Raw genomic sequence first — 21,872 nt, forward strand, 5'->3', positions numbered from 1 at the left:
CATGTGCTGTCAAAATCGTTATAGTGATTAACTGGCTAATAAACAGAATAATAAATAACTACAAGACAGATGATTCACATGTAACTCTGATACGGCCTCTTCTTATCTTTTGTCCTCTAATTCCTTTATGGCAAAATTTGCCAGAAAACTGCTTCTTAACACCACACCATTTCTCCCTCCATATCTATAGCCCATAAATAGTCATGTGCCACATAATGACATTCCTGCCAACCATGGACTGAATATACAATGATGGTCCCATAGTTTACAATGGAGCTAAAAACTTCCTATAGCCTAGTATTTGCTAAATTGTACTTTTTATTGTCATTCTAAAGTGTACTCCTTCCACATCTTTCTTTCTTTTTTTTTTTTTTTTTTTTTTTTTTGTTTGAGACGGAGTCTTGCTCTGTTGCCAGGCTGGAGTGCAGTGGCATGATCTCAGCTCACTGCAACCTCCGCCTCCTGGGTTCAAGAGATTCTCTTGCCTCAGTCTCCCAAGTAGCTGGGAGGTTCGTGCCACCATGCCCAGCTAATTTTTGTATTTTTAGTAGAAATGGGGTTTTACCATGTTGGCCAGGATTGTCTTGATCTTTTGACCTCATGATCCACCTGCCTCAGCCTCCCAAAGTGCTGGGATTACAGGCGTGAGCCACCTTACCCGGCCTCTACTTATTTTTTTAAGTTAACTATAAAACAGCCTCAGGCAAGACCTCCAGGAGGAATTCCAGAAGAAGGCATAGGTATCATAGGAGAGGACAGCTCCATGCATGTCATTGCACCTGCAGACCTTCCAGGGAGAAAAGATGTAGAGGCGGAAGACAGTGACACTGATGATCCTAACCCTGTGTAGGCCTAGGATAATATGAGTTTTGTGTCTTGGTTCTTAACAACAAGTCTAAAAGAAAAAAATTTTTAAAATTAAAAATAAGAAAAACTTATAGAATAAGGATATAAAGAAAGAAAATACTTTTGTACAGCTGCATAATGTGTTTGTGTTTTAAGCTATTACAAGAGTCTAAAAGTTTTAAAAAATTAAAAAGTTTAAAAGTAAAAAAGTTATAGTAAACTAAGATTAACCTATTATTGAAGAAAGAAATGTTTAAAAATTTGGTGTAGCCTAAGTGTACAGTGTTTATAAAGTCTACAGTAATGTCCTAGGCCTTCAATTCACACACCACTCACTCAATGACTCACCCAGAGCAACTTCCAGTCCTATAAGCTCCAGAGTAAGTGCCTTATATAACTGTTCCATTTTTCATCTTTTACACTGCATTTTTACTGTATCTTTTTTGTGTTTAGATACATAAATACTTACCATTGTGTTACCATACATGTTATACAGGTTTGTAGCCAAAGAACAGTGGACTATACCCTATAGCCTAGGCGTGCAGTAGGCCTTACCATCTAGGTTTGCAAGTACACTCTATGATGTTCGCACAACAATGAAACTGCCTAATAGTTCTTAGGACACATCCCCTTTGCTGAGCAACGCTTGATTGTAGATCCCTGGTATCTTTGAGTTCCATGGCTCCAGGGCAGAGCGTCTGGGCCTGGGCCTGGTTTGTGGGTGATGGCTTCAGGAAACATAGGCAATCCCATCCACTGTAATGCTTGCCCTCCTTACAGCCATTCATTCAGTCTTAATGTTATTCAACTCAGTGTGTGCCCTGCACTATGCCAAGCACTTTACCTGTGTTTCCATTTAATCTAGCTCAACTCTATGAAGCAGATACTAATAGCATCTCCCTTTTACAGAAACTCAAGTGAAATGAGTGACTTGCAAAGGTTGTACAGCCAACAGGTAGTAGAATCAGGATTTGAATATAGGTTTTTCTGACTCCCAAGTTCATACAGCGCTACTGTCTCCTTTAAACAGTCTTTTTTTTTCCTTTCGAGACAAGATCTCACTCTGACACCCGGGCTGGAGTTCAGTGGCATGATCATGGCTCACTGCAGCCTCAACCTCCCGGGCTCAGTTGATCCTCCCACTTCAGACTCTTAAGTAGCTGGGACCACAGGTGGGTGCCACCATGCTTGGCTAATTTTTAAAAAATTATCTGTAGAGATAGGGTCTCCCTATATTGCCCAAGCTGGTTGTATAATCATTTATTGAGCATCTATTTATTATAAAGTCCATATTAGTCTATTTTGTTACCATGGCCTCAGTAGTCTGAAGTTCTAATCATTTTGTCTTGCCAAAAAAGCAGCATATTCATAGATAGTTGCGGAAACTAAGACAAACTAAGGCACATGTACCAAATCCAGCCCTTTTGAAAATAAAGTTTTATTAGAGCACAGCCACATGTATTCATTTACATATTGTCCATGGGCTGCTTTTGTGCTACAACATCAGATTTGAAGAGTTGTGACAGAGACCACATGGCCCGCAAAGCTGAGAGTATTTACTATCTGGCTCTTTGCAGAAAAAGCCTGCCAACCCTGATGCACAGCACAATCATACATATTGTTTCCTTGATGAGATTCTTTCTAATGAACAGACTCGTCTTATTCAATGACTCAGGGTTGGTTTAACCATATACACTATTTGCTTAATTCAATGATTTTTTTTATCAAATGCCAAGAAACCAAGATAAGAAGTCTATCCATGGGGTGATTTCTGCAAGGAGAAAAAAATGCACCATTCCCAATTAAAGTATAGAATGTGGAGCATCTTTTGGCTCTGCCCAGAAGATACTCATAAGTCTTTGCTAGTCTCTGGAATTGTGTACAATTTTCAGACCATCACTCTTCATGCCTGCCTACCCCATTCCATTTGTAAACTGGTTAATCCCCATCATGGCTAGGCAGTTATGACCCTTCTGGAAAAACAAAAAAAGAAAAACAAAAAACATACATTACAAAAGTTAGAAACACCTCCTACAGTTTAAAGAACCATCAGAAACTTAGAATAGAGAGAAAATCAATAGGAGCTCTCTGATTCCAGCTTTATCTTCATCTGTAAGCTTACACAACCCACAGATAAATTATAAGTTACTACAAAGATTCCCACCAATGACAAACTGACTCGCTGTCCTTCAACTCCTTTCATCTTTCTGGATTCCACTTCTAAGGCTCTTTATATTCTGTCAAGATGGAGTGTGATGTTTGCCAAAATTACAGAGAGTATGCCAGCATTTGGACACATTTTCCATTTTACCTGTATAGAAAAATATTACCATTGCTGAAGTTTTTTTCCACGATTACTTTTTGTCCCTGTAGAAGTTCATAGCCAGCTTTGTGAAACGTTACGTGTCTGTTCCTGTACAACAATGAAAATAGAGTGAAAGGTTAAAGTGAACTTTGTTAAAATATAACAAACGATTATCCTAGAAACACCATACCACTGTAGGACTAGTTTTGTTAATATTTTGTTTTGGCTTTTTCATTGCCAAGTGCCAGTTTGATCTGGGTACCAAAACCACAGTCTCAGGACATGATTTCAAAGAACAGGAATGTCACATTTCTCTTGGTTGGTTGACATCTGAAAAATGTTCTGCCTGAAGCCCTCCCAGAAGAAAAGATGTTATTCTTTTGTCATAAAAATGATTTAAAAAAAACAACAACAGAAAAACAAAACAAAACAAAGGGCAAGCCTAATTTTTTAGTACAATCAAATGACATTTAAATGAAAGCATTGTGTGCTATGTATTATGGGCAGGAGGCTCTCCGGAAGTCACTAGTTTTGAGAGCTGCAACACTGCATCATCTGTGTTCAGGTCTGTGTCGGCTGATGTCCCTGCCGAAGCAGTTTATATTTTACTGTAAAGAGGCCCCCTTGGATGAAACACTGAACACAGTTCTGGGTATTTGAGGCTCTAGACATTAAGAGAAAGTGCTATCATACTGCAGGGTTTCACATGTCAAATCAATCAGCAATGGGATGGCCCATGGAAGCAGTTTATAATATTCCATTCCTGAAGAGAACGCAATATTTGAGTGTGACCTGTCTCACTTGAAAACAGAAAGTTGAATCTTTACCACCACCCTAAAATAATAATACTCAGCACTTGTGTAAAGTCTTCAGGGGATTCTACATATAAAAATTAGTTAATTAACAATTATTACTGTATGCTAGGTAAACATGGATTATTATTATCATAATTTTACAGACCGAGTAAATGAGAGTGCAGTAGAAGGTGCCAGGAGAAAAATTAAAATTAATGAGTTCCTAGATCACAGGCTTGAGCTGCAAGGACTTTAAAGAGCTTGTTTATGTTAAGGAACATACTGTAAATTGATACTTAAATATTGGAAAAGCAGCTTTTCCAAATTAGTTATTAATGAAATTAGTGCTTGTGTGTATTTGTATGTGTACATATATGTATGCATGTATGTATATATATATATTTTTTATGATTTTATAACTTCCCATGCATTTGTGATGATTGAGTTGTCTTATTTTTGATAGAGGAATTCATGTAATCATAAGTTGTACTCTTCAGATGTCATGGCTTGATTTTTTTCACCTTAGGAACAACCAAGTATCTCTGAGGTTTAAGAACCAAAAAGTGTGTTAGGACCAGGAAATATATGGGTAAATTATAAAGCCAATCAACACGTTTATTGAGTGGCCGGTAGGAGCCAAACAACATCCCTGGTCCTGGGGATGCAACACTGACCAACATTACAGATATCTTTTACACTTTAAAACTTTAAGTTCCACTTCAGAAACTGTACCTTTCATGTGATTTAGCTGAAGGAAGAGGGTGATGACTACTGATGACTCTTGTAATAAGACTACAGTCGACATACTTTTTTTGTCTTTCTGGCATCTCTTTGTGGGAAACCCCTCATTCCCTTACCTTCATTTCCTGTGGTCTGGGTGAGAATGTTTCCACTCCCTGGCATAACCTAAGGCAGGTCAGGAGTCATGCCTTGAACACTTATTGGAACTATTAGGAAAATAGTGTTCTTTGTGCTAGGGATGATAAGGTAGTGAGATGCAAATATGGACTGCAGAAGCTGTATAACCATGTGGGGAGAGTGCCTGAGAAGGAAGCTAACAGAGGGGAAAGCAGAGCAGATTCTTAATGTGTTCATGTGAGCACCTGGATGCAGCCATGCCTGAAGTCACTTTACTTCCTGGACTTTTTAATTATGTGGCCTATTCTTTCCATTTTAAAAATTCCTATTCACTTTGAATTGGGCTTCAGAAACTTGCAGCCAAAAACAGTCTGAATGCAATTTAATTCAGTAATCTTTAAACATGCAGCCTTTAGCATGAACAGGAAAATAAACCCAAGTTTAATACAAATAATTTTGAAAACAAAAATAGCTTATGAATGTATATAGACAAATGGAGAATGACACTTGTGTATCTAATAGCCATCAACCCCTTCTTCCTTATTAACAGAACCCCATTACTATTTTTGCACTTTTAGAATAGCTTTATCGAGATGTAATTCATATGCCACAAAATTCACCCTTTTAAAGAGTACAATTCAGTGTTTTTTAGTATATTCACAGAGTTAGGTAACCATTGGCACAATTAATTTTAGAACATTTTCATCATGTGCAAAGAAGAAACCTCTACCCATTAGCAGTCATTCCCCATTTCCCCCTTCCCCAAGCTTTTGGTAAGCCCTAATTTAATTTCTACCTCTACATATTATATATAAATGGAATAATAAACATGTGGTCTCTCATTTGTTCTTTCACTTAGTATAATGTATTCAATATAAATCCATGTTGTAGTATGAATCAGTACTTCATTTCTTTTTATGGTGAATGGTATTCTATTGCATGGATATACAAACTTTTGTTTATACATTCATCAGTTGGTGGATATTTGGATTGGTTCAACTTTTTGGTTATTATGTATAAAGCTGCTATGAACATTTGTGTAAGAGTTTTGGGGTGAACATGCGTTTTCAGTTCTCTCCATGAGAGGGACTCTTAGGTCATATGGTCACTCAATATTTAACATTCTGAGGAACTGCCAAACTATTTTCCAAAGTGGCTGCCCATTTTACAATCCCAACAGCAACATGTGGGGATTCCAATTTCTCTGCATCCTTGTCAACACTTGTTATTGTCTCTCTTTTTGTCTTAGGTCGTCATAGTGGATGCGAAGTGATATCTTAGGGTAGAACCTATTAATATTCCAGGAAGCAATGTGCCTTTGTAAAAGAGTACATTTCATAAATTCTGTTGCTGTTGAGATGTAAGAGAAGGTAGTTGGGTGGAGCTTCCAGAAAAGCTCCTGAAGGAAGGGGCAGGTCAACCTGATTAAGTTAAGCTACTTCCCCTAGGTTAATCAGGTTGACCTGCACCTTCTTCCTCCATTTTTCTGCCTGGAACGGTTGGCTGTGCAGCAGCTATCTCGCTCCATGAAATGAGCATAGAGGCCAGGCCCTACAGATGGTGGAGCAGAAAGAGAAAAGAATCCTGAGTCCTTGATGACCTGGAAGCCACTATACCAGCCTCAGCCTGCTAACTATGGCTCATATTTTTTTACTTGAGAAATTAATTTCTAACTAGTTTATTCCATGGTTATTTGGATGTTCTGTTATGCTCAGCTAAACAATTTTTTTGTTCCACGTGCATGTATGTATGCATGTACATGTATGTTTATACATAGGTATGTATGTGAACATTTATATGTATATATACACACGCATATTCTGTACAAAGCCTACCAATTCACAACCAGATAGTGATCTACTTATTCATATGAGAGTTGGCTGTTCATAATTCTGAATTGATTTTGTTATGGGAACAATGTTCTAAATGTTGATAGGTACTCCAACTAGGCCCCAGAGGCCTATTTAACTTATACTGTGATACATATACCTCATGCTGGTAGTACCAACCCACACTTAAGAGCTGAGCAGCAGGAACTTACATGGAGCAGGAAGAGGGAACAGTTATTTGTTCAATATTTATTACGTTTCTACTAAGTGTTAAACATGGGGGACAGAACGTGAACATGATTGCCCTACTCTGTAATAGAGTGTAATATGTGGCATGGAAACTAGACATTGATCAAGCTGTGCTCCTCTGCTGCCCAAAACACTTCAGTGCCAACCAGCACTAGAATCAATTCAATCTCCTTCCTCCACAGGTCCCACAGGCCTGCGTCCATTTGGTTCTTGCCTACTTTTCTACCCTTGTTTGATTCTTCTTTGCTCGGCTTACTTTGCTCCAAGTTCTAGGCACACTCTGTCTAATTCAAATAGACCATGTGCTTGCTTCGAACCTCAGCACTTTCTCTTGTCCTGCCTGGATTGTTTTCCTCCCAGCTATTGCTGGCTCAAGTCTCATCCTTCAAGCGACAACTCACACTTCCCCTCCCCAGACAGCCCTATTTCAAATGGGCCCCTTTGATTTTTCTCCAGCATGTGAGCTGCTTTTATGGTGTTGACAGCAGTGATTCTCAAACTTTAAGTGCACGCAAATCACTTGGTGATCTTGCTAAAAGGCAGATTCTGATTTGGCAGGTCCAAGGTGCGGCCTGAGATTCTGCACTTTCAACATGCTTCCAGGTTATGCCCATGTTTCTGGTCCCCAGACCACACTTTGAGCAGCATTGTATTAGGGAACTTACCACATTCCATAATCATCTCATTTATTATTCATTTATTGATATCTGCTGTTCCTTACCCTGAAATGAAGGCTTAAGAGGGGAGGGACACTGCTTATTATTTTTGGTAGCCTTTGTAGCCCCAGTGCAAGACCAGCCTCTTCTTTGCATATAATAGCTACTAAATAATTATTAGATAAATTAAGACATTTCAAGTGTGATCAATTTTATACAAGGGTATGTGCTTAGGGCTGTGGAAACTAATCCCATCTGGAGAGTTGGGAAAGGAGAGCCAGACTTTTGCAGACCAGACTTTTGCTCAAATTTGTAAGAAGTATTTTTGCAATTCTTGTTCTTCTGTCCAGCGTCCCTACTGTGATAAGTCATCCTGACTTACCAAAGTCTTCAAAAGTCTTCAAAAGTCTCCAGAATAGAGGATTACCTTCTCTTCTCCCTACCTTTCAACCCATGGCCAAACGAATGTGTCAGATCCCAGGATGGCTGACATTGGCTACGTTAACAGGCAAGCAGTCTGACCGAAATGTTTCACACTTGTTTTTGTGGATGACTGCTGTACCTTATTACAGTCTGGTGGTACTTTCATTTGATAAAAGCAGATCCTTATCTAATTGTATAGTGCTATTTTAGCTAGTAGAATACAAATATCTACGCCTGGGGAAGAAAATTTTAAAAAAATGTAAAAACCCTTGACTTTCTTTTTGTTTGTTTTTTCTAGTACAAGCCACAAATTATCTAGACTCTAGGGGCAGCTGAGGATTGATACCCAGCAAACATGGAGGAGTGGAGTCGTTATTCATATCATTTGTAAGGGAGTGCCTCCTGAGCTGGAGCTTATGGAGGAGACGCATAATGCTTATGGTGATTAAGAGTGAGGGTTCTGAAATTCTCCTCTTGACATCCCTGACTGGAGGGATACCTTATATAACCTTATAAGGTACCTACACCTACTTAGATATCTTATGTAACCTCTATAAACCTCAGTTTCTCCATCTGTAAAACAGAGCAGACAACATATCTACCTCTCTATGTGCCGTGAGGATTAATCAGACAATGAAGGTCAAGTGCTGAGCACAGTGCTTGATACCTAGTAAGAGTTCCCAAAAAAGTGGTAGATATTATTATCAACTTCTGATTAAACATGCTGATGGAAAGAACACTAAAAACAGAGTTTAAAATCAGAATGGGATCGTGGTGAATATAGAAATAGTATTTTTATTAGGCTTGGGGCCACATTTTGGTTAGAAAGTGCAGAATCAGACAATAAAAGGAAGGGGTAAGAGCAAGAGGTAGTGGAAGCCGCAAAAATAATTTGCAAAGTGACCAATCCAGCTGTCCACAAGGAATTCATCCATATATAAACACTCAGATGTTTCTGGGACGGTTGAGTAAGTATCTAATCCATGTCAGAAAAATCAGCTACTTTTCTCAGGAGGCCTGCCACACCAAACATTCATCTTCCTACAGTTTTTATTCATGTTTATTGGTATGGTGCCTTGAGTTTTCGATTTATAATAACATCCCTCTCTCACTGTGCAGCATTCACCAGGTGGTTCCACAGCCAGCAGAAAATGTGGGCTGACAGCATTGCCTGACTTCAGTAATGAGCAAAAAGCTTCCTTAAAACTGTGGTTCTCAATCTGGCACTGGCCATGTCTGGTTGTCACAACAAGGGGTTGTTACTATGTCTAGTGGATAGTGGCCAGAGATGCTCCTAAATATCCTGCAATGCAGACGATAACCACCCCCCAACCCCCACACACACCACAACAAATAATTATTTGAATGAAAATGTCAGTAGTACCAAGGTTGAGAAACTTTGCCCTCAACTCCTTTTTCCTAATATTTTTGGCTCTCGTTTCTCCTGTCAAGTTCAGTGACTGAAATAACATGCATGGTCTTGCCAGTTCTGACATTGTAGGATTTTTTTTTTCTAACTTCCAAGAATTTTGATACTAAAATTAACCAATGAGGAGTGGCACAGACTTTCCTTTTGCCTAAACAGGCCAATCCACAGTAGGCTATGGCTTCTCTGTGGCCTCCGCTGTAGCATTTCAGCAACAACCTCTCAATCTGCCATCTGGGAGACAACCTGAGTGGTGGTAGAACATCTCCAAAAAAGTGTACACCCCAAGTAAGCACTAATTTACATTTATGGTGTAGGACAGAACTTCTCTGTTTCTCAAAACCAGTTTGGTTTGAAGATTATCACCCTGTTGACACTAGCTCATTCTGTGAAACTGACAAGCCCACACACCTTTGGTGAAAGAATTTGTTTCCTACCCATTATCTGAGAGCCAATGAGTAGCTTAATGAATATACTGATGGAGGATTCCCTGGCACAAGCTTATCTGAACAAAGGCCAATAATATTCCACCCCATGCAGAATCCTATCAAAGCAATGCATTAATTGATTAAAGCAATTAAAAGAAAGTCTCCACCTCAAATAGGCAACAAATGCCACCAAAACTGATTAAAGAACACTGTTCAGTGACCTCAACCATGCACTGAAAAATCTAGTGAGTGACAACTTTTTAAAGGTCAGTGCGAAAAAAGTAATCCTTATGAACATCAAGGCAATTCTTTCACTCTGATGAAGCAGTTAAATAGTGAAGGTCATGGGGCTTTAGCAGCCACATAAAAGAAAGAAGGAAAGCAATTAGACAAAATGGATGCTGTAATCCCACTTTCCAGGCCCCAGAGTCTCGCTGAATACAGAGCTCCTGCTTCACTGTTCAGAACTCTCCCGCTTCACTGTTCAGAAACTGGCAGCAGACTCCAAATGAGAATTCCATAGCTTGATTCCACTCTCACCAATGCTGACTGCATGCTTCTTAGGAATGTCTATAGCCTTGGGATGTAAAAAAAATAAAATCAATGGATGATGCTATGAACTTTACACCCAGTTTGGAATTCCAAAAATATTCCTCCATTGCTCAGGAGTGTTGCTGAATGCTATCCAGCCAGGTTTGCTGTACTGCAGGGAATGTCCAGATCTATGGATCGCCAGGGTTTTCCAATCAATTGGGAATCCAAGGACCAGCATGGACTAGCAGCATTGGCATCACTTGGAAGTGCTTTCAGTATGGAGATTCTCAGAACCCGCCCCAGACCCACTGTATCAGAACCGCAACCACATTAAAATGTGAGAAACACTGACCTACAGGACCCTACAGGGCACTTTTGTTTTGTTTTGTTTTCTGTTTTGTTTTTATCCTCCTTCTAGCCTGAGTTTCCTCAATGGAAAGATGACAAAGTGTACACACAAAACAAACCAAAACTGAAGGAGGGCAGTTGTTGACATGATCATGGGGGTGATGAGTCTTCTCCCAGTTCTAACTTCTGCAGTAAGCATCGCTTCTTTTGTAATCGCGGGAAAATAATTTTCAAATGGAGCTAACCCTCTCACAACATTGTACTAATGATCTTTAAAGCGACGGATTTAGAAGCGCTCAGCACCACGCTTGCCACACTGCAGGGCAGACACTTCAGAGGTGTTAGGTGAAGTGGATGGAGCCAGCACGCTGGCCTCTCCCACTCCGACAGCTGGGGAGCAGCTCTTGTCCACCAAAACTTCCCCGGGTAGATTCACCCACCGGTCCTGGAAACCTGCTAAACCCTGGAGGTTCGCAGAACCTCTGGTCGGAACTGAAGTTGCAGCGGGAGCGTCCCGCAGGCTCTGTAACTTTCCCTGGAATGAAATAAATAAATAAAGACCGTAAGTGCTGAGATAGCGGGCCCCAAGATATTTTTAGTCCTCTGCAATCAGCTATTAGAGGAAGGGGGAGGGAGAAGGGAGTGAAAAAGTTTTGATCCGTTCGGGAAGGGGCTCGAAGAGAACCCTTGGGAGAAAGCAGTAGCCTCAGCTCCAAACTCAGCGAGCTTTTCTCGGCTGGCGTTTTGTCTCCCATAGCGTAGACTGTAAGAGAACAGAAAGGAGTTTCCCGAGAGGATTCAGGCTGGCGTCCTGGGCTGGCCCGTCCTTTCTGGCGAGCCTCAGCGTCCTCCCACGCGCTTCTGCCTTCCAGCCTCCTCCCTGCTGGCGGGAGGCATCCGAGGCAAGATGTATGTGCGCTCGCGCTCGCGCAAATACGGCCGGAGGAGTCCTGTTCCTCGGGCATTTTCCGAGGAAGTCTGGATCAATTAGGCTCAGTCCTGGGAGAGCGAGCGAGCGGGCGGGCGGCGCAGCCGGCCTGTCTGGGCCGCCTCGTGGGGAGGGAGGGGGCGCCCAGCCGCCCGGCGGCGACCGCGGGGCCTGGACGCCACCATGGGCTTCGAGCTGGACCGCTTCGACGGCGACGTGGACCCGGACCTGAAGTGCGCGCTGTGCCACAAGGTCCTGGAGGACCCGCTGACCACGCCGTGCGGCCACGTCTTCTGCGCCGGCTGTGTGCTGCCCTGGGTGGTGCAGGAGGGCAGCTGCCCGGCGCGCTGCCGCGGTCGCCTGTCGGCCAAAGAGCTCAACCACGTCCTGCCGCTCAAGCGCCTTATCCTCAAGCTGGACATCAAGTGCGCGTACGCGGCGCGCGGCTGCGGCCAGGTGGTCAAGCTGCAGCAGCTGCCGGAGCACCTCGAACGCTGCGACTTCGCGCCCGCGCGCTGTCGCCACGCGGGTTGCGGCCAGGTGCTGCTGCGGCGCGACGTGGAGGCGCACATGCGCGACGCGTGCGACGCGCGGCCCGTGGGCCGCTGCCAGGAGGGCTGCGGGCTGCCCTTGACGCACGGCGAGCAGCGCGCGGGCGGCCACTGCTGCGCGCGAGCGCTGCGGGCGCACAACGGCGCGCTGCAGGCCCGCCTGGGCGCTCTGCACAAGGCGCTCAAGAAGGAGGCGCTGCGCGCTGGGAAGCGCGAGAAGTCGCTGGTGGCCCAGCTGGCCGCGGCGCAGCTCGAGCTGCAGATGACCGCGCTGCGCTACCAGAAGAAATTCACCGAATACAGCGCGCGCCTCGACTCGCTCAGCCGCTGCGTGGCCGCGCCTCCCGGCGGCAAGGTAGGCGCCTGCTGCCCGCCCCGACCTCCAGCCAGGATCCCTGGGGACCCAGGGCCCCGCCCCATCCCTTTGGGTGCAGGGATGCCCTGAGCTTCCCAGGAACATCCTTGCTTCCTCCCTCTTCTTCCACTGCTTACCAGCTGTATCACTACTTGCAGGTCGCTGAACCTGCCTGAGATGGAACACTGTGGTCCCTTATAGTCTAGACGTAACCGGTAAAGTATAGCTGCACAGCTTCAGGGGTTCTGGAAGGACGAAAAAGAATCCACAAGCAAGTGTAGGATAAGAATGAAGAATGCAGCTCCAGAGTCAAAACTGCGTTCAAAGGCTTTGCTGCTCAGACCAGCTAGGGGATCTCGGGCAAGTTGCTTACCCTCTAGAGGTCAGAAATCTATAGACTGACACTCAGGAGAGGAAAGATGGACACATTGGGTGAATTGTATCCGTGCATCCTCTAGGATTCCAGAAAAAAAATAAAGGGAACCCACAGCTAGCGTAGATTAAGTTAAGAAGGATACCAGAAGAGAGGCCTCTGGGGTAAAAGCTGGATGCAGGCGTGGGCTTTGCAGGCAACTAGCTGACTGACCTTGAGCAAGCTGCTTAACCTCTCTAAAGTTGGAAACTATGGTCGCTAGAGACGTGGTATACAGAGTAAAAACACAGCCAGGCACCCCAGAGGTATTCATCCGGGGATTTCAGAAAGAATTAAAGGAGCACTCTGCCCCCAACAAGTATAAAGTAATAATTAAGTGTGAGTCCTCTGGAGTTAAAACTGTTTTCAAATCTGGGCTTTTTGCTGACCAGCTGGGTGAACTTCTGGCTGAATTCCCAGGTCCCTCAGTTTCCCTCAGTGCGAAAGGTTTTTGTCAGGCTTCAGGGAGAGAGTTTAGTAGAAGGGCCTGGTACTGTGCCTGGCAGAGAGTAAATAAATGCTCAACAAGTGTTACCTACAATTATTTTTAACATCTCCACCTGAGCGGTCCCCTTGAGTGACGGTTTACTTTGCTCTAGGCTGGGTGCTGCATTCTTCCCAGTCATTTCCTTTTTAATCAAGTGAGGTTGGTGTGACCCTTCCCATTTAGTAGATGAAAAAACTGAGGCTCATTAAGGGGCAGTTTCATGCCTGGGTCACAGCTTTTGGGTGCAAAGCTGCATGTTGAACCTTTGTGTGCCCATCTTTCCAGCCCACGTTCTATAAACTATAATGTTGCTCCTCAGTGCAACCACAAGGACCATTTATTGAGTGTTTATTAAGTGCCACCAACAATAGGAAGTACTTTACATGCATTACCTATGTTGTCCTTTGAGATGAGGGAACAGACTCAGAGAAGTTATAGAACTTGTCCAAAATTAAATAGTGACTCAGGGAGCAGAGCTGGACTCAGATTCTACCTCAGAGTTCTCAGTTTTGGGGCATATTGGCATTTTGGGCCCCATAACTCTTAGTTGGGAGGGGAGGTACTGTGCTGTGCATTGTAGGATGTTTAGCAGCATTCTTGGCCTCCCTCCCAAGTCCTGACAATCCAAATGTTGTCAAGTGTCCTCTAGAGGGGCAAAGTCGCCCAGGTTGAGAACCACTGGTTTCCCTGATTGCAAAAGCCACATTTTCAACAGCTGGGTACTTCTGCCTTCCTGGGGAGGGGCCTGGGCCTGCTGCCACCGCTCTGGTTGCCTGCTCCAGATGGCGTGGCAGAAAGGGGAAAATATTTGCCCGAGGCTCCCCCAAGGGCCTGTGTCTGCTTTGCCTCCCCCTGCCCTCTCCCAGCCCCCTATCCTTACGTGCACACCAGGCCTGCAAGTTTTCCGACCTGGCCCCCCTTCCTGGCCCCTGGCCTGTCTGTCAGCTGCAGTCTCAGCAGCTGGCCAGCTCTGGGTGAAGGGCAAATATTTACAGCTCCACAGCTCACCCAGGACCTCACAGGCACACAAAAGACTGGTGTGAGCCTTCGAATCACCAAAACAGAGGGCAAACCTTGGTCTTCAATCAGGCGCCAGATTTAGGGTGAAGGAGTTTCTGCTGTTTATGCTGTCATCTGGACTTCCTTCGTCGTTTCAAATGACGGTTATTTATAAATAAGCCATTCACTGCCCCAGAGTTTATGCATCATTTATTGTTGAGCTAGTTTATTATTTCTTCTTAACTTTCTGTTTTCTTTCTGGAGTGTTTGGGTAAAATCTCCCTCAGAGTCAAAAATATGATACTTGAATCAAAACTGTGGGTGTTTTTGAGGCTCTGTTGAGTTAGTGGGTAGCATAAAGAAGGATGTTAAGCTTAGAGACGAGATGTTGATTTTGAACTTACGGAGAAAGGTTTGTTCTGGAGTTGGAGCCCTGCTTGGAACTTTTGCCAACCTCAGTGCCAGCCTTGAGAACAGCAAAGGATGGTCTAGCCCAGAAGCTGCCCTAGATAGTTTCCCTGGCCTCAGACCCAGCCTGGCCTCAACTGAGGCCTTAGGGAAGCTTGCTGTCTCTCCTTGCCCCGAAATTAACCCTCAGTGGCCCTTACTGAACGCTCTTGCTGTTCCTGGGTCAACCATAAAACTCCTCCCATTGGAAGCTGTTTAAGAACTTGTTTATTTCGTTGGACTGGCTCTCTGCTCCTGCTGGGTACTGTTTATTCTCTTCTAAAAGGCAGAAGGATTTATATGTCCTGGAAACTCTCATGTGCAACATTTTTATTTTCTTTTTAAAATACGCCCTAATGTTTGCTTCTCTGTTATAAGCTGAAGGAGATTAGAAACACTCAGATTTTCCGTACCAGCTCTTCAGCAGCCTAGAACTTGCACAAATGATGTGGCATTCTTTAAATTATCTTAGGTTTCAGTTTTTTTGACACCTGCTGAGCGCTTAGGGTTTGTTAGTGCTGTACCAGCATAGACGTTGTTTCTTCTGTTCTACCATGTGAGCTATATTAAGGATTCTCAAGCCTTAGCATGATTGGAGTCACTGGAGACTTAACACAGATTCCTGAGTCTCACCCCTAGAGATTCTGATCCATTAGGGCTGGCCAGGGGCCTGATATTCTGCAGTTCCAATGAGCTCCCAGATGATGCTGGTCCTTTAAGTAGCTGCTAAGTTAGACAAAGAGCTTACGCTCAGGTAGATATAGACCAAACATGTATTGGTCTTCACACAGTTATGGTTTCACTGATCATTGTCTAAACACCTTCCTAAATTTCTTAAGACCAGGATAAAATTTTAAAACCCAGACTGCCTAGGCCGGGCACGGTGGCTCACGCCTGTAATCCCAGCACTTTGGGAGGCCGAGGCAGGTGGATCACGAGGTCAGGAGATCGAGACCATCCTGGCTAACACAGTGAAACCCCGTCTCTACTAAAAATACAAAAAATTAGCTGGGCACAGTGGCGGGCGCCTGTAGTCCCAGCTACTCGGGAGGCTGAGGCAGGAGAATGGCGTGAACCCGGGAGGCGGAGCTTGCAGTAAGCCGAGATAGCGCCACTGCACTCTGGCCTGGATGAAAGAGCAAGACTCCGTCTCAGAAAAAAAAAAAACAAACAAAAAAACCCAGACTGCTTAGCAGTTAAATGACAGGTAATCATAGCCTAGACAGGCATCTCTGATCTCACTGAGGCCACATCTGAGCTGCAACAGACTTGGGATTGCTACGCTTGAGTAAGTTAGAGTTCTGCTCCCAGCCTCAGTTTCCCACCCTGACTTACCCCTCTGATTCCTAAAGCAAAAGCACTCCAGAGCAAACATCTTTTTTGCTTTTCTTTCTGGGAAAGGAACAATTCTGGACATAACTTTCCTTGGATTGATTGAAAAACTTGAGATACATCCTCAATACCTTTTGTTCTTTAACCTCGCATCCAGTCTGTCTTTGAATCCTGCGGATTTTACTTCCTAAATACATTTTGAATCTATTCACAGCTCTCCAGCTCACTCAAATGACCACCTTGGTCCAAACCAGAGTTTCTGAATCAGCACTGCCAACATTTTGGAATGGATAATTCTTGGGTGTGGGTGTGTTGGTGGTGGTGGTGATGGGGGTGGGAGGCTGACCTGTGCATTGTAGGATGTTTAGCAACATCCCTGGCATCTACCTACCTACCTACTAGAGGCTAGTTGCGCTTTCCAAGTAATATCAACAATATTTCTGGACGTTGCCAAATGTCCCTTGGGGGGCAAAATTGGCCTTTGTCTCAAACAGTCTTGCCTGGACCATAACTCTTTCCTCTACAAATCTTCTTGCTCCTCTTCAATTCCTTCTTTACCTAGCATCAGGAATTAATCTCTTAGAAATGTGTATCTTTTATCACTCTCCCTCAAGCCTCCTATGCTGTCCCATTTCTCTTGGTTGGCAGTAAGGTCCAACGTGCTCTGGATCCTACTGGCTTCCACCTGCCTGGATTCTTCTCCCCTTCATCCTCTTCTTTCAGCTTCTGATGTCTCTGAGAGTCAGTGCATGTGCCCCTGAGCTCCTTTCTGCCTCCAGGCCTTTGCACTTGCTCTTCTGTCTACCTGTAGCAATCTTACCAAGTACTCTGCGCTAAATAACCTGCAGATTTTCCACCTCTCCCCTCTTGCCCACAGCCTTTCTGTCTACACTTAGGATTTGCATATCACTAGACAATCGTTCTTTCTATTCTCAGCTCAGCTCAAGCATCACTACCTGTAGGAAGCCAGGCCTCTCGGACCTCACAGACTACATCTGGTGCCCTGAGACTCTTACTTTAGTAATCCTCCTGCATGGCATTTATCATAGCTGTAACTAAATAAGTGGAAGAGTCTGTCTTGTCCAGTGCTATGTCTGTGGCACTAATCCATTGCCATGTGCACTGTAAGCTCTTGATATGTATTCATTTGGTGATGAGTTCAAGATTGAAAGGCCTGTCTTGGCACTCACCAAAACTTTTCAGGTTGCTAACCAAAAGTGGGCTCGTGTTTAAAAAGAATGAGTTTCTCCGTGATGACCCAGTTAACAAAATTGTTTCCAGGTTTAGGGGAGGCATTATTTTTGTTCCACTAGATCCACCCAGATCAAGTTTTATAAAGCCCCAAATCCCAGAAACTATTTTGTCCTTTTCAGAACTGGAAATAAGTAAATCTGATAGACAATTGTATCACAAGGTGTTCCAGATGTCCAAACACTTTGAAATGTATCTATTAGAGTATTCACCATGAAGTATATTTTGTTTCTGAAAAGCTCCTGCATAGAGCCATTCCACAGTATATCTAACAAAACAGCCCACTTCTGCTAAAAAAAAAAAGTTACAGATTGTCACTTCTATTTTATTTCTGTGATTTATAAGGAAAATTAGGATTTGGTTTACAAATGTGTTACCTAGCTACACTGGATTAAATGAGTATAACCACACAATTTGAATTGGCAGTTCTGTTGAGATTTGTCTGTAAGTGGCTCTTTCTGTGTTCAGAGATGGTGCTTGCCTCGCTATAAAAATATTTGATGAGTAAGAATCTATTTATAAGGCAATTATGCATTGGACCATAGACCAAGGAGCTTAAAAGGAAAGAAAATAATATTCATTGAGTTCCACTGGGTGCCATGCACTTAAGGTGCTTTCTGTATGTGCATACGTTACCTTCTCCATGTTCTTCATTAGATAGACCTCTTTTTTTTAATGGGAGTGGCAGATTATGAAAGATTAAGGCTAGAAGTTAGATTCTAAATGTAGAGCTGAGATTTGAACCTAGTGTTGCCCATCTCCGAGCTCACACTGTTACCAAAATAAGAAAAGAATTTTTTCCTGGGGCAGTGCCCTTCTCTGAAGTCTCACACAGGCTTTCAAAGCACCGTTATTATATATGCCAAGTACTGTTTGGATTGGAGGTGTACATGCATTATTTTATTTCATCCTCAGAAAGACCCTGCAAAGTAGGTGCTCTTACCCATGACTCTTTCCTTCCATTTCACAAATGAAAAAACAGAAGCTCAGAAAGTTAAATAACTTGCCAAGTGTTCTCCACTGGCTCATGTTAGTTTGCCTGTTGGCTTCTGGTCCATGAAATGTTTTCATCCCATACCGTGTTCCCATTTACATAGGTCCAGTGTAGAGCACATGGAGTACAAAACAAAACAGATCCTGGCTGTGAAAGAGATTTAGGCTGGGCGTGGTGGCTCACGCCTGTAATCTCAGCACTTTGGGAGGCCTAGCTGGGAAGATCACTTGAGGTCAGGAGTTTGAGATCAGTCTGGCCAACGTGGTGAAACCCAGTCTCTGCTAAAAATACAAAAATTAGCCAGGTGTGCTGGTGCACACCTGTAGTCCCAGCTACTGGGGAGGCTGAGGCAGGAGAATCGCTTGAACTCTGGAGGCAGAGGTTGCTGTGAGCCAAGACCAGATCGTGCCAGTGCACTCCAGCCTGGGCAACAGAGTGAGACCCTGCTAAAAAAAAAAAAAAAAAAAAAAAATGGATTTAGACAAGAAAGAGATGATGTCCTGGATGGAATATGAGCCCATCTCTTAAATTTTTATCCTGGTAATTTTAAGAGTGGTTAACAGTAGGAATGAAGTGAAGTTCTTCCAAATGTATTCTGCAGTTTAGCTCCTCACATTCTCATACCCCTAGTGCCAGGTCCTGTGGTAGGCACCATTGGATAGAAAGGTAAAACTGAGCATCTTTAACCCAGGAGATCAATCAGACACCCACATATGCCTTTGAAAGCACAAGTCTTACTATTCTTTGCTCACCCAAGCTTTTATGCCATGGGTTAGCCTCTGTCTCCCCTTGACTAATAGTGTCCTAATAAGCCTGTTACAATAAGAAAGGGACGTGGTATAACATAATGATTACTCTTGTAAAGAAAATAACTACCAGATGGACCTGAGCAGCCATCTTTCTCACTCATTCCATCCATATATTTACAGGGAATTTAAAGAGCAGAGGCACCGCGTAATCTTTGTGTGTTGCAGGCCTTGCAGCCACCCCATCCCCAGGAAGAGCAGTGATGAGCTTTTTCCCTGGCATCAGTAGTGTGTGTGCAGAGAAGAGTCCTGGGCAGGAGATCACCCCTAGTATTTTGCTAAAAGCTGTTTTTAGGTGCCCCGTGTCTTTGCTGTGTTTGGATAGGTGAGGGATGAAGTCCCATCAGATTGTGGGTCAAGGTTAGATGCAGGCCTTGAGTCCACAGGCTGACTCCAAGGTACCCTGAATAGAGCTAGTGTATTGTGTGTGGTTAGTATCCATGTCCTGGGATCAGCAATATTTGGGTTCATGTGTTCCCTTTGCCCTGTTGTTGAGGGCCCCTGGGAGGCTCTTCTAACCTTTAAGCCTTAATTGCCTCACCTCTAAAATGGGATCATAATATGCCTGTTGTTAGGGTTGTTATTAAGATGAAATGAGATGATGTACATAAGGGCACAGTAAGTCTTATCAAGCATTTCTTGACCATCTATTAAGTGCTGGACACCTGTAGGGTTTTAACATTTTTTCAAATAAATCACTGAAGAAAGTTTAGAAATTTAAAGTGGTTGTTATCTAGAAGAAAAGAGATTGTTACTCAAAGATTTGGTTTCATTGTAAGCCTCCTGCTGCCCCTGAGTAACCCATTCTCTGGATTTCTATCCTCTGTCTGTTTTGCAATGGTGGGAATGTGTGAAAGAGGGATATTCAAGTTCATTTGGGCTAAGATGTAAAGGTGGAGGGCTGAAGCTTATGAATAACATATGGGTTACAGAGTTGTTTAGGTTTTTCCCACCCAAATTAACAAAGCTAAGGAGAGACTGGCCAGAAAAACCTCTTACCTTCATGTAAGCAAGTGCACTTACGGTTTTATAGATGAGTAGCCTCTGCTTTCTTAGTCTATTTGTGTTGATATGAAGAGATACCTGAGGCTGGGTAATTTGTAAATAAAGAGGTTTATTTGGCTTATGGTCCTGCAGGTTGCGCAAGAAACATGGCACCAGCGTCTGCTCAGTTTCTGGTGAGGGCCTCAGGCTGCTTCCGATCATGGCAGAAGGCAAAGACTAGCCTGCATGTGCAGAGATTACATGGAGAGAAAAGAGGCAATGGAGAGAGACAGGAGAGAAGTTCCAGGTTCTTTTAACAACCAGTTCTTGCAAGAACTAATAGAGCAGAGCTCACTCACTGCCCACCACCACCCTGGGACAGCATTAATCTCTTCATGAGGTGTCCACCCCCATAACCCAAACACCTCCCATTAGACCCCACCTCCAATGTTGGAATTAGATATCAACATGAGATTTGGGGGGGGACAGTCATCCAAACTATAGCACTTTTTTTTAAATTTAGGGAAGAAAATGCTTCTGGTTGGTAATTGGATGTACACATTTGAAAACCACTGTGTCTTAGTCCATTTAGGCTGCTGTAACAGAAATACCAGAAACCACTCTGTCTTAGTGCATTTAGGCTGCTGTAACAAAAATACCAGAAATTGGATAGCTTATAAACAACAGAAATTTATTTCTTGTAATTTTGGAGGCTAGGAACCCTAGATCAAGGTGCTAGCAGATTCAGGGTCTGGTGAGGACCCACCTTCTGGTTCGTAGATGGCTGTCTTTCTGCTGTTGTGCTCACATAGTAGAAAGGGTGAGAGATCTCTCTTGGGCCCCTTTATAAGGGCACTAATCCCTAATCACATCCCAAAGGCCCCACCTGCTAATACCATCACTTTGGGAATTAGGATTTCAACATATGAATTTTGAGGGCACATAAACATTCAGATCATGGCACACCCCATAATTAAGTGGAAGTGTTAAGATGCTGTAACACCTTAAAGGTTTATTGGTGTCATTTTTGGTGAAGCATTGCTTGTGGTTGTTCACCAGAAAAGCAGATGAGTCAGTGACAAAAATGAGAGAGAAAATTTGAAATCAAGCTCATGGGAATAAAAATTAGACATTTATGGATTTTTTCACGTTGTGTAAATATAGTAGCAGACTTTTTTAAACTAGGAAAGTACTGAAACGTCTTCTCATATTAGTTTTCAAAAATATCTTGTTTGGCTTAGGACTGTGTGAACTATTGTGCAGATATTATGACTCTGGAAAAGCTCTTGGTTTTTTTTCTACCTGTTCCCTCATGCCCTTTGTCTCCCTTCATTCTCTCTACACCTTTTTTTGATGACAGAAACATCCTATTAATACTTTGTTGAGTGTCTCATCCAATTTCAACTTAATTTCAAGCACCGTCCTTATGACTACCTTCAGTCTTAGGCTTTGGAACAGTTTCCTCTTGTGTTCTTCTGCAAGAATCACTTCCTTAGAGCTGGGTTGAATTACAAGGCAGGGCTGGTCCAAACTGCTTCACCATTAAGAATTTTAAAGTTTTAACTACAAAGAGAACAAAAGCATCTGAGCATAGCGAGTAAAGACATCACCAGTTCTTTAGTACAGAATT

General features: G+C 43.3%; 1 protein-coding gene and 1 long non-coding RNA gene across 3 annotated transcripts in view; one reads left to right on the forward strand and one right to left on the reverse strand.

The window, feature by feature from the left end:
- Nucleotides 1-8,729: 8,729 nt before the first annotated feature.
- LOC134739175 (uncharacterized) lies at nt 8,730-21,126 on the reverse strand. Its single transcript, XR_010125719.1, has 2 exons — nt 12,668-21,126; nt 8,730-11,231 (listed from the first exon to the last, which is right to left on the reverse strand). It is a non-coding gene; the product is annotated as an uncharacterized LOC134739175 (long non-coding RNA).
- PDZRN3 (PDZ domain containing ring finger 3) overlaps nt 10,759-21,872 on the forward strand; it is a 247,725-nt gene continuing 236,611 nt past the window's right edge. For both annotated transcript variants that reach the window (XM_054481287.2, XM_063661834.1), the window contains exon 1: nt 10,759-12,530. In XM_054481287.2, the coding sequence (XP_054337262.1) occupies nt 11,808-12,530 (723 nt within the window). In that variant the 5' untranslated portion in view covers nt 10,759-11,807. The remainder of the gene's footprint in view (nt 12,531-21,872) is intronic.

This window comes from Pongo pygmaeus, chromosome 2 (genome assembly GCF_028885625.2).
Source record: "Pongo pygmaeus isolate AG05252 chromosome 2, NHGRI_mPonPyg2-v2.0_pri, whole genome shotgun sequence".
In the NCBI taxonomy this organism is placed as follows: domain Eukaryota; kingdom Metazoa; phylum Chordata; class Mammalia; order Primates; family Hominidae; genus Pongo; species Pongo pygmaeus.